General features: G+C 41.3%; 1 protein-coding gene and 1 long non-coding RNA gene across 3 annotated transcripts; one reads left to right on the top strand and one right to left on the bottom strand.

Moving 5' to 3' along the window:
- Positions 1–1232: 1232 nt before the first annotated feature.
- On the top strand, positions 1233–13454 carry LOC309864342. The gene is made up of 2 exons (XR_014311466.1): positions 1233–1326; positions 10992–13454. It is a non-coding gene; the product is annotated as an uncharacterized lncRNA (long non-coding RNA).
- On the bottom strand, positions 4976–21094 carry LOC309864341 (uncharacterized protein C6orf141). Of its 2 annotated transcripts, none has more exons than XM_082729747.1 (2): positions 20154–21094; positions 4976–5152 (listed from the first exon to the last, which is right to left on the bottom strand). In XM_082729747.1, the coding sequence occupies exon 1, from the start codon at positions 21019–21021 to the stop codon at positions 20440–20442; it is 582 nt and encodes a 193-aa protein (XP_082585873.1). In that variant the 5' UTR covers positions 21022–21094; the 3' UTR covers positions 4976–5152; positions 20154–20439. The 2 variants fall into 2 exon arrangements, with proteins under 2 accessions (XP_082585873.1, XP_082585872.1); XM_082729746.1 differs by lacking the exon at positions 4976–5152 and adding an exon at positions 19387–19755.
- Positions 21095–26753: the final 5659 nt, after the last annotated feature.

The raw sequence follows: 26753 nt of genomic DNA, 5'->3' as shown, positions 1-26753 counted from the left end.
AATCCCCTAAACTTATTTGGCCAGATTTTGCCATTGCCCCATTAATGTACTGAGTAGCAAAAGAAAATCCTGACCCATGCATCATGTCCACTTGTCATGTCTCATTTACTTCCTTCCATCTGGAACTGTTCTTCAGTAACAGGTGTATTTCTGATCTCTTTAAATGATATACAGTTAATTCCATATTATTTAAATATTTTATCTATTTAATATTTTAATTTATCTTTTCCTAAATAAATTGAGCTCATTCCTTACTAAAAAATGTCCATTTGAATATTATCTTCACGGATACAGGTAGCAACATGAAGAGAAATGGTCAAAGGCAGGCAAACCTGAGATGAATACAGACAAGAAACAGAAAGCTCGGGGACCCATGTGCTAAGTTAGCAGTCTCTGTACACAGAGAGAGAGCCCATCAGCAGTTTGGAGAAAGTACTTACAGGAAAATATCTTTTCCCTCTGCAGTGTTAAGCTCCTAACAAACATTAATTTCTCTAGTCTTTGTGTACACAGTATCTAAAACACCCTTACATTTATATGCTAAAAAGGAAATATATTCCCTACAGAAATTCCCCCAAGCCTTTAGCCTCCACATTAAGGTAGGTGCTGATGTTAAAAGTAAATCTTGGCATTTTGGTTGCCAAAAATAAATGTACATCCACTAATGTATATTTAATAATCTAAATAGTTTCTAATGATGCTGAATAAAACAGGTCCCAGTAACAGAAGAGGCTAAAACAAGAGGCTCTAGATGAGGTTCTTTTAAGTTCATTTTAATCATCTAGAAATCCTCTTTTAAATTTATGAACTTGATGGTAGCCTTCTAGATTGATATTTTCTCAGATGTAATGCATTAACACTTGCTACACACACGCATACGCATACTAAAATGGCCCTCAACTGTCACATTTTAATTTCTTTAACTAAGCCAAATATAAATTTTCTTTGACACCTATACTTTTAGTTTGCCTTCCGGCAATCTTTTAACCAAATTCTGGATATTTTTCAAGGTTCATCTAGTCTCACCTTTCCTTAAAAGGCATGGTCACCAATAATCTTGCTCCTCTATGAAATCTTTAGTGGACAGTCTGTCCCCATCGTTCCAGAACTGGTTTAATACTGTTCATGTGAGTATTCCTAATCTGATTAATGAATTCTCTTGTAGGAAAGCCCTTTGAGGTAAATACAGTAATGAATGCTTCTGTTGCTAATGTTATTGTGTCGGTGCTGTTTAGAAAACGGTTTGATTACCAAGACACCCAATTCCTGAGACTCTTAACCTTGATTGGTGAAAATGTGAAGCTCGTTGGAGGTCCCAGGATTGTGGTAACTATATCTTCCCATTCAATCATCTTACTTCTTCTAACGCACATTAGGTTGTTCAAGAGACCATGAAAAAGTGTTTGTCAGAGACTTACCATTTCAAAAATGTACACTTTCTGGAACATCCTGAGTACAGAGATGTGACAAGCCTGTTTGATTAAGACATCTGATAATTCTCCCATCACAAATTATTGCATCAGGGTGCCTGGGGGGCTCAGTCAATTATGCATCTGCCTTTGGCTCAGGTCATGATCCCAGAGTCCTGGGATGGAATCCTTGCTCAGTGGGGAGTCTGCTTCTCTCTCTACATCCCACACCCACCGATATCTCTCTCTCTCTAAAGTAAATAAACAAAAATCTTTTTAAAAAAATTACTGCATCAAATATTTCATGATGTATTGGTTGTGAATCACACTAAAAAATAGTTCAGTTTGTGACTTCAGTAAATTTTCACAATTTTGGCCATTCATCCTTTACCCATACCACTGGTTATACATCACCTGTGGGATAAGCCATGAATGAATAAGGAACACTCAGTAGAATTCACATATAAGAGGGAATTTATGTTTTTTTTTAAGATTATTTATTAATTTATTTGACAGAGAGAGATCACAAGGAGGCAGAGAGGCAGGCAGAGAGAGAGAGGAGGAAGCAGGCTCCCTGCTGAGCAGAGAGCCCGATGCGGGCCTCGATCCCAGGACCCTGAGATCATGACCTGAGCCGAAGGCAGCGGCTTAACCCACTGAGCCACCCAGGCGCCCATAAGAGGGAATTTAAACAAAGGAAAACTATCAAGTACTAAAAACAGTTCTAAAGAAAATGTTAATATTTATTCTGCATCATGTAAGTTCAAAACAGCGCTACATCCAATTTTTTATATTTGTGAGCAATAAAGTGGCTGTCTTCTAGAATGTAGGGACTAAGGGCCTTGTCAAATGGTTCCCATTTTCTTTCTTTCTTTCTTTCTTTCTTTCTTTCTTTCTTTCTTTCTTTCTTTTTTTCTTTCTTTCTTCTTTTTTTAAGATTTTATTTATTTATTTGATGGAGAAAGTGAGAGAGCACAACCAGGGGTAGCAGCAGAAGGAGAGGGAAAAACAAGCTCCCTGCCCAGTGCAGGGTTCAATCCCAGGATCCTGGGATCATCCTGAGCTGAAGGCAGACGCTTAACAAACTGAGCCACCCAGGGGCCTCAGTTCCCATTTTCAGTAGCACAACTGACAACAGACAATATTATTTCACTTTGGAATAATTTAGGTTCTGTTACTACAAGTACAGGTTTACTCTAAGTATAGGTGTGGGGGAACCCTGGAACAGGGAACTATGTCTATTTTTTTAAGTTAATTAGAGAAAGATAATTATCATATGATTTCACTCATGTGGAATTTAAGAAACAAAACAGAGGAACATAGGGGAAGGGAGAGAAAAATAAGACAAAACCAGAGAGGGAATCAAACCATAAGAGATTCTTAATCTTGGAAACAGAGGGTTGCTTGAGGAGACAGGGGTTAGGGGTTAGGGTAACTGGGTGATGGGCATTAAGGAGGGTATGTGATGCAATGAGCACTGGGTGTTATGTAAGACTGATGATGGATCACTGACCTCCACCTTTAAACCCTCTAATACATTATATGTTAATTCATTGAATTTAAAAAAAATAAGTACATAAATAGCTCAATCCTTAAACATAGTTTTTAAAACAATTTTGTTTATTTACTCATTTGAAATATAGAGAGTGCGAGCAAGTATGCAAGTGGGGTCCATGGGGGGAGGGGGAGAGAATCTCAAGCCGACTCCTTGCTGAGCAGGGAACCTGACACAGGGCTTGAACCCAGGACCCAGAGATCATAACCTGAGCTAAAACCAAGAGTCTGACACTTAACCAACTGAGCCACCCAGGCGCCCAACTATGTCTAACTTTAGGTGTGGCCTTTTATCTTCGGTATTTATTAGGTCACTTGGGTGGTTAGGGACCACTTTGAGAATCTGATTAAATATATAAAGAGCTTATCTCTCACATACATGAATATACCAAGAAACACACCAATTTTAGCCAATAGTGAAGTTCTTCCTGAACTTTCTAAGGGTTAGGGAATATTAGATTATATGGTGCTTCTCTAGGGACCCTAGACACAGTAAGCTAGATCTAAATAACAAGAATAATTATTCCAATCCTACAAAGAAACATCAGTGGTAAGGTGACAGTGCTACATAGCACTAAAATGGTTTGATCTGGAATCACCTAGGAGTTTTCAGGAAAAACACTTACATTTATAGCCTAAACCAAAAAGCCAATATTGTTTTCACGGCTCCCCTAACCTCTGAGTAGATGTGTTACTACTGGCATAATATACAAAATACTCTGGGTACATAGAACTTACTATAAACCATACCAATATCCATTGTAAGTTACCGAACTCCACTAAGTGAGGAAATCATGTTGTCCAGGCCAGTCAGCCAGCTAGTTGAGAAAAAATTGAAGTCTAAGTGGGGTGCTATTCTATAATCCTTCCAGAAATAACGGTGTCATTTCCACTACTGCATGCATGACATGTGTGTATTTAACTTACTTTGTTATTTTTTTATTCGTTCAGCTTTTCAGTATGTTTCTTGTTTACGGGTTCCTCCTAAAAAGTCATAAGACAGTATTCAGGAATAGAGATGAATTATTTGCTTTTATAAGGATGACCTTCCTAGATCATCAGCATGACATTGACAAAAATGATCCAAGAAGTTTCACTGATGCCTTTTTGGTCAGACAACAGGAGGTAATGGTGTTACCGTATCGTATTGTTTATTATTTAGTTTAATTAATAGCATCTGGAGGAAAAATATTTCTTGCAAAGAAGAAAAATCATTGGATTCAATTAAGTTAGTAATGTTAGATTTGTACCCTACCAAGAATGCTATTTACTACATTTTCCATTCTTGAATATTTTCCACTGCTTTTCACATCACTCTCCTAAAAAAAAAAAAAAAATATATATATATATATATATATATATACATATATATATATATATATATAGAACACTTTGAATGCTAGCTTTTAGAATTAGTACAGCATTTCTTTTATTGTAATCTTGAAAATGTGTTTCAATTGATGACCCCAAGAAAGATTATTTAATGCCATTTTTTAAAAGAAACAACGTTGGGCACATTGTAATCACTCAGTCAAAAACTAATTTCCAAAATGGCAAACAGCTTTTCCCATTGTTAGAATTATTTATTACCATTAGCATCCAGGATGTGCTTTATTTTAAAATTCTGGACAGCATCCTCCTAATAAAAATAAATAAATAAATAAATAAATATTAAAAGAAAAATTCACTCTATTGAGAAAAGAAGGGCAAGCTTTTTGCTTTATAAATTCATGTTACATTATCTGCTATGATTGTCAAGTATAAAACTTTTTCATCACTCATGATTCCTTTTCCCCTTTCAGGAGAAAGATACATCTACTGCTTATTTCAGTGATGAAAATTTGGTGGCACTCGTTAGTAACCTGTTTGTGGCTGGTACGGAGACCACAGCCTCCACGCTACGCTGGGCACTACTGCTCATGTTGCGATATCCTGAAGTCCAGAGTAAGTCTCTTAAGATTCAGGCCATTGGGAAGGACTCGAAAATCTCTTAGGGGAAAAAGCAGAATTCTGCAGCCACCCTGGATACCTTTAATTTATACTCCTGAGACAGTGTGTCCTTTAGTTTCCTTTGGACATAAGAAAGTAGATTTTTCTCTCCAAGCTTCCTGAGACTGTCAACAGGTGTCAACTCTTTGCAGGTGTCACTCCATGCAGGTCCCCAAAGGAAGGGGCCTCAGGAATAAGATCTAGGAGTACAAACAGTGCAGAAAAAAATGGTTCAGAAACTCAGAGAGCATTTTGATTTTCACATGGAAGGAAAACTAAGAAGATTGTTCCAATATCTCTCCCCCCACCTCTAATCAGTGCATTTTGTCCAGAAAGTCTGTAATGAGATCATCAAAGTTGTGGGGTCAGCCCAGCCTGGAATTGCACATCAAACTCAAATGCCATACAAAGATGCCGTCATTCACGAAGTACAGGGATTTGCTAATATCCTGCCCACAAGCTTACCTCATGCAACAACCACAGATGTGATGTTTAAAAATTACTATATTCCTAAGGTAAGGGTTTAAAAGGGGAAATGAGGGGAGAGGGAAAGGATGTCAGCTGCTCAAAATCACAGAAGCACTGAAATAAGCCGCTGCAGGCAATCTCAGCCTGCCTTGCTTCCTGTCCTCGCCTGCTTCTCTCTCCCCCCTTCCCTTTTTCCTCCTTTTCTCCCTCCCTACCGTGCAATAAAAGGTAACTGAGTGTGTCAGAGTGTATGTGCACAGAATAGGTGGTAATTACTCTGCACAAGGTATTATAAAAGATTATTATTTCCATGCGGTATCTGAGGAAACTGAGGTTCGGAGAGTTCAAGCGAAGTGGGTGGGTAAGGGGCCCAGATCCCGGGAAAGACTCGCTGCCTCTTCAAACTGGTTTTCCCCATGCAGGGCCCCTGACAGCATCACCCCCAGCCCTGTGTCCCTCCTCACACAGAAATATGCTCAGGCCCTCTGCTTCTCAATCTTGAGACCTCTAAAGGCATTCCTGTGCTTCCCCTGGCAAACTGAAGTATGCGTAGATCTTTGCTAAAAGTACACCGAAGGCAGAAATTGGCCTAGGATCAGAGCGTGCCCATAGCGCTGATTCTTTTCCTTAAAGCTTCGCTGGGTCACTGCTTCTGGGCCCATCTCTGCGTGAATCCACAGGGACCACTGGTTACATGACCGCACTCCCCATACCATCACTTGCTAACCTGGGCGTACCCTACAAACAGGGGGAAACATTCATCTTTGGAGTTTCTCTTCCTAGCATGCATTAAACACATTGTTGGATTGAATTAATCAGATTAGTAGCTGATGAAAACAAATAAAACCAATACCAAAAGCCCTCCCCCCCCCACCCAAGGAAGCTATAATAATGGCATGATTTGGGTCCTAGTTCTCTATCTGGCTGCAAGCTAGGGAGAGCACTGTTACCAGAGCTTTGCAGGTACAGGGGGTCTCACATGCCCACCATGCTACTGGCAGCTAGGTCCCTCACTTTCACTGAGCTCCAATGGAAATAATCTAGCACAGCTGTTCTGAGGAGGAAATATCCACAATGCCCAGGTAAATATAAATAAAAAAGAAAGAACAGGGTGTCTGGGTCAGGGTGTCAGTCCTTAGGTGTCTGCCTTCCCCTCAGGTCATGATCCCAGGGTCCTAGGATAGAGCCCTGAATCGGGCTCCCTGCTCAGAGGGAAGCCTGCTTCTCCTTCTCCCTCTCTCTCTCCCCCTGCTTGTGTTCTCTCTCTTGCTGTCTCTATCAAATAAATAAATAAAATCTTAAAAAAGAGAGAGAGAGTAACAAAGTAAGTTATAAATAAAACACTTTAAAGCCGTTGTTTGGTTTTGGTGACTCAACAGCTATAGAGATTCATGCACTGAAACATCTAAACACAATGACAGTACTGCAAAGCTTTCTAGAGGAAGCTGTGATTAACGACGGTGAAGTAGTGAACACTGTCCTTAATGCAGGGGCAGGCTTTTCTTCCCACTATTCTAGTTTGAGTTTTCAGAGTGCTCTTTTCTGTATCAAGTTACAATTCCTTTCCTTGATTGTCTTGGTTGTCTCAGAGCACATGGTGAGCTGTGGAAGGGGGGTGGGGGGGCAACTGATATTTGGGAATTTGCTTTGGTGGACTTGTTCAGTCTAGTTTGTCCCCTGTCACAGTCCCTGGAGGTATAAGAGCAAAACCTCACTGAGCCTGCACCAGGGTCTGTCCTACATACTACTGCATCTAAGGCTCACAAGTCACCCCATGAGGGTTATTTAATTCCCTTCATATAAATGTAGAAACTGGGATTATATCAAGAGTTAAATCATGTGCCATTATCTCATAGCAAACACAGAACTAAGTAAAGAATTTTTCTGGTTCTGAGTCCAAAGCTTGTGTTTTTTAGGACGTATCGAATAAAAAAGTGGTTGAGTAAGTGAATGTTCTGCACCAATCCCAAGCCCCTCGTCTTCCCCTCCTTCCAGATTCTTCCAGAACACACCACTTCTGAAAAATTACCAACGGGACCTTCACACATTTTTCAAGAGTTGCTTGTTAAAGAAGGAATATAATCTCTGTCATTAATAGCACTTCTGTTTCTAGGGCACCGAGGTCATCACTTTGCTGACCTCTGTACTTCGGGACCAAACACAGTGGGAAAAGCCAGACACATTCATCCCGAGCATTTCCTGACTTCCACTGGAAAGTTTGTCAAGAAAGACGCTTTCATCCCTTTTTCAGCAGGTAAGGTCTCGCCTTTGAGACACGTGGTTTGAGAAATCTGGAGAGATTTGGCCTTGTCTGATGACTGTACTTAGGTTTTGTATTTTTTTTTTTCCCATGTGGCACTAAACGTCAGAAATATGGGAGAGTAAAAAGGGCCTTTCCTCCCCAGGCTTTAAATTGGCTGTAAGACCTTGGGCATTAGGCATTAGAATGGCATTTTCTTAGGGAGTCCCTGAAGATTCCTTGTAGCTGAGGCTAGGGTAGAGCTTTGAGAATTTGAGGAGAAAGTTAAGCATGGGGACAGTGGATAGCCCACTTCACTCCAACCAGAAAAGCTTTGCTTGCTTGATTTATTAATTGATTGATTGATTTGACTCCATGCCCAGTGTGAAGCCCACTGCAGGGCTTGAACTCAGGACCCTGAGGACCAAGCATTGGTGGCCTGACTGAGCCAACCAGGCACCCCTGAAAAGCTTTGCTTTAATATGTATAAATGCCAGTGTTACTCTTAGAATTTCTTGGGTAGGGGAGGGAGGGAGGTGGTTTAAGACTAGGGAAGAGAGAAGAGCTTTCCACTAGAGTACATTTTGGAATCTAGGGAACTAAATGAATTTATCCTATAATTTTCTGGCTTCATAAGAACCTGAAATGAACTCTCCATTCCTAGAAAAGACTCCTAGCAAAACTACACCATAAGCAGTTTGTCACCTTGTGCCTTTCCACTTACACAAACAATAGGTTAGCATTCACTCCATATACCCATTCAGGAATAGGTAAACAGCAGTCACCCAAAGGATAGACTTTTCTTACGTACTGATAACTGAGGGATACAGAGAGATACAAAGTACAATACATTCTTCTAATTTTTACACACAAATACACAGAGGATTATATACCAGGAAACAGCACATGTATTTATGACTTCTACTTTAAATAAAAACATAATATCACATCTGGAACTGGAGTTAAAGGAAATGAAAAATAATCCACATTTAATTCATGGTGCTATGAATTCGATTTTTATTATGTTTCCTTGCATTAGATTTTGAAGAAAAAAAAAAAGCCATGGAAACATAAACAATGATCTCTGGAGGGCACTTCAGCTACATCTAATTCCAAACCTTCACTTTACAAGTGAAAAGATAGAGCAATTACTTTATCATACATAAATTATATTTTCCCTAGACTCATCTATCAAATCTTGGATTTACTGATGTTTAGAGAGCAGAAACAATGTTCCCCTTGACACCCCCTTGTCTCCATGCACAACAATTACTGTTTTTTTCTGACCAACTGTGCCTCCAGGTCCTTCCTGGTTTCTCACACACCTGGGCTTAGAGGCTTCTTTGGACTCTGAGACAAGCAGCAAATAGTCCAGATTTTTGCAGAGCGGCCCATCTTCAAACAAGTTTGGCAAAGTATATCTCAGGAATTCCAAACATCTCCAGATATACTGTTTGTGTATGTGTTTCCTGCTTTAGGAAATCTAGGAGGAGTGATACTGTTTAATCATAGACAAACAAATGGGAACATATTTAAAATATAACAACCACAAAACCATCACAATAAGAAAAAATATCATAAAGGCAATGTTGAGTGCAAAGTCCTCACATTCATCCTTACTTACTGCATTAAGATAGACATCTTGCTCTCTGGTGGGCTTATTTGATCTTTGATCACAATCACTCAACTAATATTGCACACAGAATTTCTTTTTAAGATCAACAAGATCATTTCCTATGTTTTCACCTATATATCCTTAAAAGTAAACTAAAACAAGACATGCTTTGTTTTGTTTACCTTAACTGAATAAACCTAAATATAGGGTAGATAATTCACATCCTAAGTTGCATTATTTATCATCCATTAGATGACACCACTCAATCGTACATGTTGCTCTTGGCAAGTGGGAAGATCTGATCCCAAAAGCTAGATTAGTGTTCCTTCATGGGCTCCCTCAACACCCTATCATAACTTGTGACACTGTATAATACTCACCTAGTTCTTTGTTGGGCTCACCTACTGGGCAGTGAACCCTCCCTGAGCAATAATCTCAGAGCCAAGCTAAATTAAATATCTGTATCTCCTTGACATTGCACATACATCGATGGACTGAATTGTTAGCTTTTATTTAGTAAACATTTTCCAACAAAGAGACGTACTATACATTCCCTTTCACCCTTAAAAATCCTGCCTTGGTAGTAGATATCGTGAAAAACTGCCCCACACTATCCTTTGTGGTGTTCATCTATTTCCTGGAAGTCCCATTTAAACCCAAGTGTTACTTTCCTTGAGATGTAAAATATCTAGATTCCGATATTTTTCAGAACGTTGAAGTCTTTTGTGACTCAGTACCCTTGAGAGCTATCTTCCAAATTACATAAACCAACAACAAAGGAAATCTAACTGAACTCTCTTGTTTCAATAAAAACTTACCTAGAACACTTCCTTCCTCAATTTTATAGACTCCACTTTTCAGATATCTTGACATTTTCCCCAATAAGTCATGTTTCAAGAGTAATACAAACCGGGACACCTAAGTGGCTCAGTGGGTTAAAATGTCTGCCTTTGGCTCAGGTCATGATCTCAGGGTCCTGGGGTTGAGCCCGGCATAGGGCTCTCTGCTCAGCAGGGAGCATGCTTCCTCCTCTCTCTCTCCCTGCCTGTGATCTCTGTCAGTCAAATAAATAAGTAAAATCTTTAAAGGAAAAAAAAAAAAGTAATACGAACCAAGTGTCTTGTCTTAAAATGCTTCATGTGTTTTCAGAGGCTACGTAGACCCAAGTCTTGGGTAAATAGACTTGGGTCTACGTAGCCTCTGGCCTCAGGTCTTGGGCTCCATATCTCATGTTCTAGGCTCAGGTCAGAGCCAAATAATTTTAGCCCTGATATACATCATGACCCTTCCACATCCCACCACATCTTTGCTGGCTGACTTCTTCTCACCCTGGCCACAAGAGCTGAGATACAAAGCTCTCATACAAAGCAGGAGACCTCCCTGACCCTTCAAATTATATTGGGTACCTTCACTATCTATTCTCATGACACACTAGGCTTTACCCTTACATTTTTCACACTGAACTGTTAATGTTTGTTTAGCTGCTTATTTCCCTCATGGGGGGCAGTTACGGGGGACATATGTACTTGGGTACATATGTACTTGATTTTGTTTTTCCAGGGCTTCGGCAGAGCCCATGAGGCCCAGAAGAGGCTAAAGCACTAATCCACACATTCTAAAGTAGGAGAAATCAATGTGGACAGCTTTTGTCTCTCACCAAATTGTGTTTGCTTTTTGTGCTCCTATGTCTCAAACCCTGCACTGCGTCTCTCTCCAGGGCGCCGGATGTGTGCTGGTGAGTCACTAGCCAAGATGGAGCTTTTCCTGTTCTTCACCAGCCTCATGCAGAAGTTCACCTTCCTGCCACCACCCCCCGGGATCTCCCATCTGGACCTGGACCTAACCCCAGACATTGGCTTCACCACTCGACCAATGCCTCACAAGCTACGTGCCCTGCCCAAGGCTTAGGCTCTGCATTGCAAGCAGCAGCCCCTGTTCTTAATGGGGTCCGTCACACCAACTCCCCTTTGCTACATTTCACCAGACATGATATTCTGCCAAGCACTTCAGCTTTATTTAAACAGTCAGCCACATCATTGCCAAGAGTTCTCATGTTAGGTCAGACTGGGTTCCTGGATTAATCAACGCAGTAGAGCCTCCTTGCAGTCATTCTCTAAGACAGAACGTGTGACAACTAGAATCTTCACTTCCTTCTCTAAGGTCTTTCTTTCCAACCAAAACCGTCCTTTTCCTCTAAGCCATATGAGACATCTAAGTATCACCAGTCGGTAGTTTTAGTTGGTTCAGGCAGGATGACTAGAGAATGCTTTGTCCCAATATGCCCATGAACATCTTCAAAACTGCAATGAAGAAAATTCAGATTTTAAGTGAGGATCCCACTAAACATAAGATATAGAAGACATTGGTTTCATTCTGTGACTCACCAAAAAAGGGTGGTTAACAACGGAGAATTGCTTATGAGTCCTGCCAGTTTGCTGAGGTCGGCAAGTGAGTGCTCCTGTTCCTCCCTTAACTGGGATTTGCAGACCTCACTTGCCAGCGCCCAGTGCCCTGAAGTCCCAGCGAGGGCATATGCAAGGCATGGATGCAGAGTAACAAAATCATTGTCAGTTCCCCTGAGACACAAAGCATTTTCAGCCTTTATGAATTATCTCCCCATCATCAACATAAATGTTTCTCTTCTGCTCTTATCTGATCCCTGTCAAAGCAAAACTAGCACTAGATAAAGTTAATCCACCCAGCAAGACTTTGAGGCTATTGTCATAGAGAAAAGACACCAGAACTTCATCTGAACTCAAATCCACTGGAACACGGGGTGATGGGAAGAGTTTTTAAATGTTGTGATGACTTAGAAAACATGTTATTGGGGAGGTTGCTCTAAGGCCTGTGACCCCTACACTGAGTTACTCCTTAATTGGCACATATTTTTCTTTAGGATTAGGCCATTGATGTTTGCTACTTGGCCTCCACTGAAGCTGGGCTCCTCCCCTTCTAACAGAGACAAGGAGATAGGGTAGCTGACTTCCTTGATGACCCCATTGCAAAGGGATGGGTCCAGGTGTCCTTGAGAAAGAACTTTTGGGGCTATAAAATGGTTCAGAGTTTGTTTTTAGTTTTTGTATGTTTGTTTGTTTAAGATTTACAAGTCAGAGGGACAGAGAAATAATTTACAAGTGATGTTTTCTCAACTAAATGCCCTAAGAAAATGTAGTCACAGCCTGGAGCCAGGAAAAAGCTCCCTAAAATTTAGGCAACCTAAGAGGAATGTAAAGTCCTTCCTGGTCATTCCCAAAGCAGCATTTTCTACAGAACTTTTTTACAATGAGTCAGATGGGAGATACTTAGCTTTCCTGACTTTGTTGACCTAATAGGCAAAACCATCAGTGACAGAGAAATGGGACCTGCTAATTTTAATTTATTGTTTGATTACATTCAAATGCAGGTAGCTACACCTTCTGAGTTGCCCTCAGTACCTAACTGGTGTTCAGTAACATATCAGTGAATTCACATGAATTGGTTGACGGCTTTCTCTCATGAGGGAAACAGAAACAGTTGTGATTAGAGAGCAGGAAATCTTGAATTTTAATTCCCTCCCGTTTAGTCCCCCATGTTTGAGACTTCATGACCACATGTTGGCAGTGGCATACATGGTGAATCTGGCCCTAAAAGGAAGATAATCTTTAAAACCAGTATGAGACAAGAATGTTCGGCAATAATCATAAAGTAAAACAATTAACTAATCCTTTGGTTAGTCTGATATAATAATCATTTATGTAAAAAACTGTCAAGTAACTAATAAGTAAATTTTAATAAAATTGAAGTGTCTGCAACAGAAACAACTACTAAATTATACCACCCAGGTAGTGTTTTATTTTCTTGATTCACTCTTTAGTTTTAAAATAATGAATAAAAAGTGAATTTAATGTTAACTATGTTATCTGAATCCAGTTTACGTCTGAACTAAATCTGCACTTGTCCAACAGAAAATAGTTTCCTTATTTTAAGTTTTTTTGAAAATTTAATTTACATTCAATTAACTTTCAATTTAATGTTTCCTTATTTTAAATTTTATATATAATGTCACATACAATGTCAGAATTGAAGAAACTGAATGTCATTTTCCTAATCAATTGCTGTATGTAATCCTATATAATGGCTGTATTAATGTTTATACTGAATCTTGAAATGCAAGAATATACACAGGTTGGAAACACAAAGTGCACTCTGAGTGCGTTCAGGAGATTCTGAACCCTTAGGAATTTACTCTCAAAATGAACAGATGTAGTTGATTCCACATGTGTGTGAGAGAAATATTAGAGGGAAAACAGGGAAGAGATTTTTAAATTATCTTCCCCTTAGGGGCGCCTGGGTGGCTCAGCTGCTTGAGCATCCAACGCTTTGTTCAGGCTCAGGTCATGATCTCAGTGTTGTGAGATCTGTCAAGTCCCCTTTTGGACTCCATGCTGGGTTTGAAGCCTGCTTGGGTTTCTCTTTCTCACTGTCCCTCTGCCTCTACCACCCCCAAACCCAAAATTCAAAAAATAAAAATAAATTATCTTCCTCATTAAAAAAAAAAAAGGAAAAGAAAAATTTTAACGTGTTACTTTCAAGCTTACATCTCTATTATTAAAATTCAAACAGTAATCAGGAAGTTTTAAGACTTTAGATCAACCAAAAAAAAAAAAAAAACCAAATTATATCAACAAGAGATTTTTTTCAGAAAGGAGTACTGTATCACTAAGCACTTGGTATTGATAAAAGCAGACTTTTAGTCCAGCTTTATCACTGTTTCACGATCTCCGAAGATGACACATGGCTTGTATTTTGCTCCTGGGAGAAATCCTGAGCATTACCTAGTCCTTGACATGCCATTCGATACAGGTCACAGAATCTCCTTTCTTCCACTCCAAAATTTTGATCATAGACTTATTTTACTTAAACATTTGCACATTTTCCCACTCATTTATATGGGGATAGAAAGACTGTATAACCTGATGTCATATTGTAAGCTAATTCTTTAATTTAAAAAAAAAAAAAAAAAGGAAAGAAAGAAAAGAAAAGAAAAAAGAAGGACGAGTAGCCTGAACCTCATAAACCCAGGAAACTGGATTAATATTGAGGCTGGCATGGGAAGTCCACAGGCATTGCTGAGGCTTTTCTTTGAGACATGGAGACCAGCTGTCTGAGACAATCAATCTTTACCAAAGTTGACTCTGTAGTCCTCCCTGAAAATTCTCTTGGTTTAGGAAAAATTATTTTGTGCCCATTGTACCCTCCAACCCTTCTCCCATGTAAGTTGAATTTGGAAATTTAATTATACCATATATCCACTGACCTAGTCAGCTTTCAAAATTACCTCAAAGTTGGGGTCCTGCATGGCTCAGTCGGCTGAGCAACAGTCTCTTGCTTTCAGCTCAGGTCACGATCTAAGAGTCTTGAGCTCTGCACTCTGCAGGGAATCTGCTGGAGATTCTCTCCCTCTGCCCCTCTCCCTGCTCATTTCTCCCTCTCTCTCTAAAATAATAAATAAAATAAAAATCTTTAAAAACAAAACAAACTCCAAAATAACCTCAAAGTCTCAAGAATTTTTTTGCAAGATGGACATATGACTAAGGATAATCCAGTGGGTATAGAATAAGCTTTAAAACTCAGGGTTTGGGGTCTGAGGCACATTGTCCAACAAACCAGCCTTAAGATTAGACTTACGCACCCAACAGCCTCAGTGACCACTGGATAATACCCATGCCTAGGTAGATCACATAAAAAGCTTTTCTTGCTAGCCCACCACCAGCTTCTCCATGCTAACAGCTTCTCAAGCTAACAGCCTGAGCTTCCCACCAGAGCAGATATGAACCCTTCCTTTTTTCACTACTGTAAAAGAAAAATTGTACCAGACAGAATTGAGCAGGCAAGGAAAAATTTATTCAAGACTTTTTATAAATAAATTGAAGCAATTATTGCAATAGGAGACAGAGACTGAATTAATCCATCTTGTTGATTAATTGATACTTATTGAGGTGGGCTCTTCCATCTCCCAGAGACTGGAAGTTAGGGACCCTGTCTTTCTTGATTACATTTCCAAGAGATAGCTCCCAGACCCTGGAGAAAGACATTCCTTTGATGAGGAACAGACAAGAAGTTGAAAGATTTACATGCCAATAAGGCAAAGAATGAATTTGCAATTGCATGTTTTTAAAGAAACCACTCTAGGAGAAGGGAGGGGGAGAAGCAGTCAGAAAGAGACTTGTCCAGTTTAGTCAAGCTGAGGATAGCCTTAAGGTCATCTTGGTCTCTGTCAAGCTTTCTCACCACCCTGCCTGCCTTGCTTCCCTGCCAAGTGCCAAGTGATGTTGGCTGACTCCCTTCCAATACCAAACCAGAACCTCTGTCCGTCCAAGTTTGTGAAGGTTGCAGTTCCCCCCAAAATTATTCATCCTATCTTACACTTAGAATCTGAATTTGAATTTGAAGTTAATTCCACGCCTTGAAGTGATCAAGTCTACCATTTTGTGGCTAATATTGGCAGCACAGTGAATAAGAACTGTTTCTTCTTTGCAAAGTAAACTGCACTGTTGTCTTCTCTTATCTTCATCTAGCAAGTTTATAAAGATTTACCCTCCCTAATTAAAGTGCTAAGTACTATCTAGAGCTGTAAGCCTGTCAGGGTGTCCAAGAGTCACAGCCTTTGTTTTCTCCCCTGAAGCAGTTTATTCACATTCAAGCTCCGCCTTTCTCCCCACCCCCTCCCCACACTTAAGCAGAGAGTGCACACAGCTGGCTGTCCTGACTCAGCCTGCAGAAGTGTGGCAACTGTGCTTTCTTTCCTGACTTCCTGCCCTTCTTCCCTCAAGGCATTTTTAAACAGGTATTGTCTCCCATTCTGAGACAGTAAAAGAACCACATTTCAGAAACAATTTGAATTCCAATAATCAGTGTTTCATTAGGAAACTTTAGAATAGTAAGACTCTCTCAAAAAAATTATAGTTTTAGAGATCTCCTTGCTGATTCACAAATCAGTATCGATGATTTCACTCTTCTGTAATCTCTAAATGCTTTCCGAATTCTACAAAGTGGGGTAATTTCCATGGCCTTGTTAAAGATCATTAATGAATGGGGAACAGGGAGGAAATGAAAACTTTCTAGTTTTTGTAAGTGACAAAGCAGGACTAAATACAGCACGTATACATCAATGTTTCTCAAACTTTAATGAGAACACCCAGAGTTCTTGTCAGAATGCAAATTCTGATTCAGTAGATCTGGACTGAGGTCTGAGATTAAAAAACATTCTTAGAGATGTTCATGCTCCTGGTTCCCCCTGAATAGTATCCGTATACCTCAGTTTATAATACTCAGATTTTATATATAGCTTATGCCAAGAAAATGTGTGTGTATATATATATATATATATATATATATACACATACACATAAAAAAATAGAATAAAATACACATTAAAATAGAGTAAAATACGTAAAACAAGACTGAAAGCATACCAAATATTAAGAGATTTGGGGGAAGGGTGAATTTTCTTTTACTCCCAATTGTCTTTCTTCCTAGCAAAATATTTCCTCAAACTTTTCTGCAATGAATACAACTTTTTCTTTCAACAGGAAGATTAGTCCCTCTCCTTTTTCATAGGCAAAAAAGCACATTGGGTATTAACAAGAATAAGAACATCAAATCAAATGTATGAATCTCAAAGGCCTTGGAGGTTGTGGGCAAAGGTCTTCAGAGAGGTCAACACTTGCCTAATGGCAGTTGTGTGATATTTACCTTATGGTCCCTTGAGTGGCCACGTGGCTTCTGGAAGTCCTTGCTATGATTCGTCCACCTAAGGCAGTTTTAGATGGTCACATTTTTCCACAAAGCGGAGGTAAGACCAAAGAGCAAAGACCCAGACATTCTCAGAGGTTTATTCATATTGGGAACACTCAGATATCACTTTGGATTCACTCTCAGGACACTATGAAGGGGAAAGAATGCTCAGTTCCTTTCACAACCAGGTTCTCCTTGGATCAGGAAAACCTGTGAAGTAAATTCAACAGGGCTTCAACTTATTACTTCCTACCAGGGAGATACCAGTTTGAAGGAAATCTATTAAGTGCATTACAGGCAGTTAACAAGGAGGTTGGGGAGTGTTTTAAAAATAACTTTTAGGGACACCTGGTTGGCCTAGTCCTTTAAGCGTCTGCCTCCAGCTCAGGCCATGATCCCAAGGTCCAGAGTCTGAGTCCCACATCCCCACATCCTGCTCCTTGCTCAGTGGGGAAGCTGCTTCTCCCTCTGCCTGCTGCTCCCCCAGCTTGTGTACACTCTCTCTGACAAATAAATAAGTAAAACCTTTAACAGATAATAATAAAAATGATTTTTACTTGAGATAAAATTAACCTAAATATAGTTGGACTAAAAGAGTTAAGCTGGGGGACGCCTGGGTGGCTCAGTTGGTTAAGCAGCTGCCGTCGGCTCAGGTCATGATCCCAGCGTCCCGGGATGGAGTCCTACATTGGGTCCTTGCTCGGCAGGGAGCCTGCTTCTCCCTCTGCCTCTGCCTGCCATTCTGTCTGCCTGTGCTCGCTCTCTCCTCCTCTCTCTCTCTGATAAATAAATAAAATCTTAAAAAAAAAAAAAAAGTTAAGCTGGAAAAAAAAAGAGTTAAGCTGACTTGAACATTTTTGGCAGAAAGGAGAAAAAATGAAAACTCTGTGTATTCTGTTTTTCTGAGACAACAGGGCATCAGATTTAAAATCCCAGAAGGAGAACAAACCTGACACCTAAGGAAAGTATTTAAACCTCTACTGCCCACAGGGAGCTAAGCAGACTTGAAACCTCCTCAAATACCCTGTCAAGCAATGTATACCTTAGGTTTTTGACACAGGATAAATATCACAAGATGTGGAGGTCATTGCTAAGAGATTTAAGGATGTATTTACTGATCCATTAAATGTTGGGAAAAGCTAGAGAGAAGTTTCTTCTTTTAAGAATCCAGAAAAGAGTCCATAAAAATCACCAGTTTGGGTTGTACAGAATTTCTTGTGTTGTATGCCTTTGGCTGTTTTTTTTTAATTAAATAAAAGACTAATGCCTACTTGGGATGAAACTGAATTAAACAATTACAACACAGAACTAGTAACAGCTAACTTTGATCATTCATTATATGCAAAGTATTATTTTAACTATTTTTCATTTACCATAATCCTAGGGAAAAAACCTTATGAGGTTAATACTATATATTACCTCTACTTAATGAATAAGAACACAGAGGCACACAGAGATTAAGCACTTGCCCAGAGTCACAGTAAGAAGTAGGACAGTTTTGAACACAAGAAGCTAAATTTCCGGGTTGGCCTCCAGAGAGAAGGCAACCAATGATGTATGGGTACATGTTAAGGACACTTTTCTTACTGACTGCATATTCAATGCTCAGTCACCTGGGGGCATATAATGACTCACAACCAAATTTACCAAGTCAGGCCTGAAAACAGTCTGCCAAGAAGTTTAACCTCACACAAAGGCCAGGCAAAAGTTGTTGGAGGAAAAGATAATTCACTTTATGGGGCCTATATTATCTTTTCTACAACAGAGTAGAAAAGCACCTCATTTGAACACAAATGAGGTCAGGTGCTGCATTCCTCCCTCAAGTGTGGGTCCTAAGAACTGCTGTGGTGATCCTCCAGTCAAAAGTTCTGGTGGGACTCCTGAGCATTAAGGCATTTCTAGCACTTCCCATCAACATGAGTAAGAAAACCCAGGATGCCCTGTCTTCTTTTGACTCCTTACAGGTAAGTTCCCCTGAAGGCCATTCTCAAACCTTTAGAAGGGAGAAGATCATATTCTTACCTACTTAGTAAGCCTATGCAATTACTATGTTGTGAATTAACTAAGCCACATGACCTCAACACCGAGGTTGGCTCACTGTAAAACAGGGATATATATTTGAGGGCATTTCAAAACTGAAAGTAAAGAGCACAGAGTGAGGAGTGAGGTAGGGGGTACAGATCAACAGTTGACTCTTCAAAAGCCAGTGTCCCACTTATTTTGTTAGTTCTTGCAGTAACCAAATACTCCTTCAGCCTGCTCAAGTCAGGAGTTCATCTCTAGAGGGAATGCTTGCTCCTCACAGATCTCCAAACCAGGCCACAGTACTACAGAGGTAATAAAAATGTGTTTAATAAAAAAGAGGAACAAATAAAAAGACATTTCAGTAGCACCAGAAGAGACTTTTTTCCCCAACAGCATCAAGAGGGATGTATTTTCAATCCAGTTTTAAATACAAATGTTATTAATAAGAACCAATGGACAGGAATAAGATATACAATTATTTTAGGGCAAACTACACATCATCTACCTTTAGATAAGACTTTTCTGCCAAATTTAAAATAGTAAAAATAAATAAAAACCAGATAAAAATCATTTTTACTCGACTGGATACTTTGGGGGTAGTAAAGCCCCTTTAAATGGCACTTAACGTTCAAAGTTGGGTCTTCTGTTCTCTTCCTCTTCTCTTCCTAGTTTTCTTTCCCCTAACATTTAATGAAAAAAAGAAAAAAATGTGCACATGAGAAAAAAGTTTAAAAAAGGAAAGATTTTGTTTATATGCTGCTTTATTTTGATTTTCCCATTCCGTTTTACTTTCTTTCTCAGCTTTAAAACAAGCCTCTCTCCCCATCTCCTCCCACTCTCTCTGCAGAGTGCGGACCTCAACCCTCACTTCTAATTTAGGTCCGAAAGAGCGGGGAGGCAGGGAAAGAGATCAATGAATCTGTATTGCAAAGTGAGAATTAACCAGAAATAGATTTTCGTATTTCAACAGGCCCACATTTTACCAATTCGAAAATATCTTTCCTTCCCCTCTTCCAATGACTTAGGTCCCCAGACCGTCACAGTATTTAAGACACAAAGGAGGTACTATGTTGCTCACAGTTCTTCATTCCGTCCGGGATGTCCCCTGCCTCCCAGCGGCGCTGACCAGCCTCTAAAAACGTCCTCGCTGTTGGCTAATTACAGGCTGGCGCTCCCGGAAGAGCATCTGCTTAGGGATTCGCGCTCATCCACCATCCCGCAGCATTCCTCAGGCTCCTCTTTCCTGTTTTATATCCTCTGGCAATCCAGTCCCTGGGGACCGCGAGGTGCTCTCCCCGCAGGTGGACTCGGGGCGTCTCTCCCCATGCGGGACTCCGCAGTCCTGGCGCCCACAGCCGGGCGCTTCACTCCCTGTTGGTGCGAAAAGTGATCGCGCTCATGGAGTGCTGCTCGGTCCGTGCGGTCATCTGCCCCTTCCTCCATGCGGTCCACAGGACTTCTTCTGTCGCCTGATAGTCCACAATCCGCACGAGCACCGACCTGGGTGGGGCTGCAGGGTCCCGCGGCAGAGCTCTGAAGGGAGCGTCTACACGGCTGCCCAAAGCTCGCTTTTCTCGCGGAAAGAGAGACGGGCAGTCGGGTTCCCAGTCGTCTCCGGCCGCCGGGAAAAGATCGTCCCCACCGGCCACTTCTTCCCGCGCAGGGTCCCGTTGAGTCCCCAGCCACCTCTCTGGGTGCAGAAGGAAGAGCACTTTCTCTCTGACCCAGGGCTCACAGTCCAGGTTCTCAGCCGCCGGGCGGTTCTCCAGAGCCCCGCCCGGGCTTCCACTCGCCCTCGCCTCCGCTGCCGCCCCCGACACCGCGGGATTCCGGCCACCGGGAGCCAGGGCCGCCCCGCGCCCCAGCTTGCGCGAACAGGACCCGGCTGCGAAATTCGCAGCCCCGCGGGGCCTCGAGGTCCCCATCGGGACTGGAGGCTCATTCATTCGTAGATCCTTTAGGCGGGTCACGCAGCAAACTCCCGCTTAACTCAGCAGGTCCGGGACAGGTAGGGCTTTTTTTTTTTTTTTTTTTTTTTTAGGGCCCGCCCCGCCCGCTCCGTGCAGACCCCGCCTCCTGCACCGCCCAGTACAGTCCGCCCAGGCATTGCTGGAATTGCAAAGACAAAAGAGCCTGACCTCCCCTCAGTCGCTCCTCCTTTTCCTTCCCACCCTCGCCCGCAGCTCTGCTGCTGTGGTATGGCGCTTCTGTGCCCTCCTGCGCCTTCGCTCTGGTTTCGTTTCCACCGTCTGTTCTCGGGTCAGAGGCGCAGACACCCTCGCACAGCGCCCCCTGAAATGCCCGGGACTCCGTGCGCTCTTCCTTTCCCAGGACGCGCCTCCCAGGTGGAGGAACAAGGAAGTGTTCTGGTTTTGTTTTATTATCTGGTTTAATCAAATTCTTGTAAAAAAGATTTCATGTCCGGTCCAAAGCCATCCCCACCATGCAGCCAAGATTAGCGAGTGTAGATCTAGGGAGCTGACTTTGAGAAAATGGCTTTTGGTTGGTTTGTTCTTCCTTCGGGATGCCAGGACCTGTGGGACAGTGGTCGCTCCTGTCTTCATATGGGTTATAATCAATGTTTACTCCAGGAAGGGATTTATGCTTTGGATAAACGGAAACAAAAAAACAAATCGCTAAATGAACGTCTCCAGGATTTAAAATTTTGTCGTTTATTATTATTATTATTTTTAAGACTTTATTTGATAGAGAGATCACAAGTAGGCAGAGCAGCAGGCCAGGATGGAGGGGTGGGCAGTGCAGGAGCAAGCTTCCCGCTGAGCCAAGAGTCTGATGCATGACTGGATCCCAGGACCCTGAGATCATGACCTGGGCCAGAGGCAGATACTTAACCCACTGAAGCCAGAGGCAGATGCTTAACCCACTGCACCACCTAGGTGCCTCTACATCTTTTTTTTTTTTTTTTTTTTTTTTAAGTATCCCTTCACTCCTCCACTCCCTTTCTCTTTAACCCAAGCAGTTAAAAAACTATGTCTCTCAAATTCTGGAAAAAAATAAAAAGTATGCATCTCTGGGCAGACTTTTGGAATCTGTTCATTGGCGAGCACACTGACACACTAACCTTTGGGATTAATGGGGCAAACTAGCTAATGGAAAATAATGGAGCCTTTTTTGGGATTGCAGGGGGGGACAAGATGGCGGGGAAGTAGGAGGAGGTGCCTTTTCAGCCTGTACCCCAAAGTGAGCTGATTACCTACCAAAGAACTCCATTCACCCACGAAATCAGCCTGAGATCAGAATTATACACATCTGGATCTCTACAGGGGCAGAAGATGCCAGTGGGCAGGTAAAGCGGAGTGGGAATGGCAATTGATATCAGAAGATAAACAGAAGGGGGAGGGAGCCACCAGAGGCAAACGGTTGGAAAGTAATACCCCAATACGAGTGAAAGTGCCCTGTGTCTGGGGACCAGCATTAACTTGGAGACTGGTTGAAAGCACTCCAAAAGAGCAAAGGATCACGAGGAGGAAATTGTGGGAATCCGGTGGCTAGGGACAAGGGCTTAAGTCCCTGGTCCCAGGACAGCCTCCCCTGGTGCTGAGGCAGAGAGAAACCAGCTCTTGGTCCCTACACCACCAGCACACCAGAAAATGCATGGGTTCTGGCTCCTGTGAGGGGATGGGAGCCAGGCCAGTGGGCAGAAAGCAGGAGCCCTGCTACAAAGCCTGAGATACATGCGCATGTCCCTCATGCTCCCCTGAGAGAGTTACAAAGGCCCGGCAGGTGCTCTTTGACCCGCGCCATTGTTTCAGAGCCTAAGCCCAGTCCACTGCTTTTGGACCTGCACCCCATTCTCAGTGCCTGAGACAGCCGCCCCTGAAAGAGGTGCGCTCAAGCTGGGCACTCTTAGACCCAGCAAGACCAGGCACTCCCAGCCTGGGCCAGCGGGAAAATCTCAGTGTGCGATCACTGCTTGGAAACTCTCTCATAGTTGGGAGCTTCCTGACAGCCGCCACTGCCTCGGCTTTGGGTACAAGCAGAAGATCCTGCGTCCCCAGGGTCTGCAACTTGGAACCTGCCTTGCCAGAGGCCAAGGGGGAACTTATTTAGGCTCTGCACCCAGACTGAGGCTTCTCTCTGAGAGGGAGATCAGGGTGCAGTTTGTTTTCCTCTAAAACTACAAAAACCATCAAAAACAGTCAAGGTGAGAGAAAAAAAAAGTGAAGAAACATAAAACCACCAGAGAACAAAAGCCTGAAAAAAAAAAAAAACAGTTTCCTCAGAGCCCACCCTCTTAAGGGGGGCGGGAGGAAAATTTTTATTTTTCACTCATTCCTACTATTCTGGTTCATTTTCTTTTACACATAGGTAATTTTTTTAACCTATTTACCATCACAGCGAGCTGTACAGTACATCAAATTCTATAATACCCTTCTAACCTGAACTTTTGGATACATACGCCTATGTTTTTCTTTTGCATTTTTATTTTTTGAATTCCTCTTTTTTAATTTTAGTTTAGATTAGTCTAATTTATTCCTTTTTTTTAAATCCTCTAATATTCATATAGAGTTAAGCTTTTTTGGGATTGCGGGTTCCATCCTTAGTAACAGGTGTTTGTTTTACTAGAAAACGCTCATTGTTTTCATATCTACTTTAGAAAAGTGACTGCTATGGTGGAAATTTCTACCCCTATATGAAAGACCAAGTAGTGGGGGGAGATATTTGGGAAAGAGAGGACCTTTTTATGGTTGCCAAGTCATATGTATGTAGGTACATACATACATACATACATACGTACATACATACAAAAGTATTGAAGGGGTGACAGAATCTAGGTCAGAACTGGCTGACCTTGGGCTGCTTATTGCTAAATGACAAAATTTTTAAGTGTTTTAGATTAGCATTGCTCTAAGCATTCTATATATTTAAATTCATTTATTGTTCACAACAAACTAAGCAAGTCGTACTATTACTATAATCTCCTTGAGAACTTTGAGGAACAGGGAGGCTAATTATTTGTCCAAGGTCAAGCACCAATAAACAATGGAGCCAGGATTCTAGCATGCTTGAATGCTTCCTCCTGTTTCCAGTCAGTCCCACTTTAACCCTATGACTTCATGTTCTTTTCTGTTCCTTTACTCAACCAGTAATTACTGAATGTGTGATAAATGTCAACAAATATTCTAGATGTTGGAGACTTCTGGGATTATGGGACAAATATGGGACAAAAACTCTTGAAGTTTTCATTCTTCAAACTCTTGTCCAAAAGTAGGATATAATACCTTAACTTTAGTATACACAAATATCCGCTGAGGATGAATGCCTTACTCTGCTCTGAAAGAACCTGTTCTTGTAGAGCGGGGGTAGCAATCAGTATGGATTTTGAGCAAGCCTCCCAGTTATTCTGAGGCTAGTTCTCCATGAACAGCATTTGGAGAAACATCACCAAAAATCTACATAGATAAACTCTAAGCATTTTTTTTTTTTTTTTTTTTTTTGCTGCTTTCAAGTGGCAATAACACCGCATTTTCCTTCCTTGCAGAAATATTGATAGAATTTCAATGGAGGTATATTTATTTTGAGGGAAATGTAATGTAAACCACAAAATTTATTACTTTTTTTTTTTTTTTTGGCCTTTGGAGATTGGGTGAGGGATTAGAGTAGGGATGTGAAATGGGGAAAATCTATTTGCTGAGAAATGAAACATTTACCCATCATGTGGCACCTGAATTTCTAGCTGTCGAGAATTTTTTAATGATGCATAAAAGAATTTTCACAGGAAATGCAGAATAAGTTAATCCTCAAAGAGATAAAGTCTAAAAAGGAAATAAAACAGAAAAACAGGCAGTGTGCCTCTAGGATGGTGGTGTCTTCTCTGCTTTAATATCTTAAAGTGCCTAAAAGGCTAAAGTGAACCTTTTTACCCTGTTTACTTTCTCTCTAAATTGCCTCCAACACTCGCAAATTCCAGCCACTGGCAGGTAGTAAAACAATTTCTATACCTGGGATCTAAAAAGTGATGAATGACTCTATACCCTAGTAAGATCAAAAGAAGCTTGTTATTAATAGCCCAATCTCCCAGGGACCAGCCCCTCTCATGTTGCTTATTAGATTCATAAGTAATTTTTAATCCTAATAATATGTATCACTCTTCATTATTCTAGTATCTTGGCCTTTAGAAGGTATACCCTCCACTGGCAGGCCTAACCCCTAATGTGTCTGTCATAGGGTCTTTTGGAAGTAATGAGGGTTAAATGAAGTCATAAGAGTGTGGTCTGATAGGACTCCAGCCTCCTAAGAACAGAGTTCTATTCCTCCTCCCCACATCCCCTGTGAGGACACAGCAAGACAGTGGCCATCTGCAAGTCATGAAGGGAACTCTGGCCAGAACCTGACCATGCTGGCACCCCAATATTGGACTTTTGACCTCCAGAACTGTGGGAAAATAAATATCTGTCATTGAGCCACTCAGTCCATGGCATTTGGTTATAGAAACCTAAACTGACTAGTGTACCAACTTGAAATGATTTAAGGAAAATAGGTTTTATCATAAGGATATTGTTAAGAAGAAGAGCTCATAGAAAAGCGACAGGAAGGTAGACCGTGGAGGGAGAGGCCAGCTCCTGGCAAGTGGCAGAATAATGAAACACTAAATCAGGATTTTTAAAAGTCTGCTCCACTGAGGGACATCGCTCCAGAGACTAAACCGGGGTGAAGTGCAGGCAGGGATAGGGTGGCCTAAGCTCCTAATGGGTCACAGAAGCATCGGGGATGTCTGAATGTCGCAAGCTCGTAGGTATTACAGCGGGGAAGCAGGCTGCAGAGACAGCTGAGGACTGAGTTCCCAGCTCCAGGTTACATTGAACCGGGCACAGGCTGGGTGAGCTCAGAGTGTGGCCAGAGGCCAGGGAGACGGGAGTGATTGAGCACTTTTCTCTGAGGACTCACTGAGGAGTGGGGCCCTGAGCTCTCACCTCCTCCAGGCCGGAGATTGGGAGGCCGCCATTTTCATTCCTGTCCTCTGGAACTCTACAGAGAACTTTTAGGGAACAAAAGCTCCCGAAAGCAAACCTGAGCAGATTACTTAGCCTGGCCCCTGGGAAGGGCCGTAAAATTCCCCCTCGGGCAAAGACACTTGAGAATCACTACAACAGGCCCCTCCCCCATAAGATCAACAAGAAATCTAGCCGAGACCAAGTTCACTTACCAAGGAGAAGAGTGGAATTCCAGAGGAGGAGAAAGCAAAGCACGGAACTCATGGCTTTCTCCCCATGATTCTTTCGTCTTGCAGTTAATTTAATATTTTTTTATTTTATTCTTTTTTCTGCTAAATTTTTTTTACTCTTTCATTTTTAAACATTCTTTAACTAGTTTATCTTATCAATACCTTTCACAAAAATATAATAATAATCTATTTTGAAACTTCATCATTATAGTCATATTTTATCCCTCAGTGTATCTAACTTTATTTTTTGTATACACAGAGGGTTTTTTTCTTCTAAAAAATTTGGGGTACAACTTCTTCTACCCCAAGGTATAGATCAAAATATATACCCTAAGGTATAGATTAAAATATACCTTAAATCTAGCTCTGGGCTTGTTCTAGTCTCCAGCCTGAGCAAAATCTCTCCACTTTCTATTTCTTTATTCTCCCAACCAACTTACTTTATCAACTTCTTTCTTAGAAATCAAAAAAAATTTTTTTTTTCATCTTTAT

The sequence above is a fragment of the Mustela nivalis genome, assembly GCF_964662115.1.
Source record: "Mustela nivalis genome assembly, chromosome: 5".
Lineage (NCBI taxonomy): Eukaryota > Metazoa > Chordata > Mammalia > Carnivora > Mustelidae > Mustela > Mustela nivalis.
This window is presented reverse-complemented; position numbering and strand designations above follow the sequence as displayed.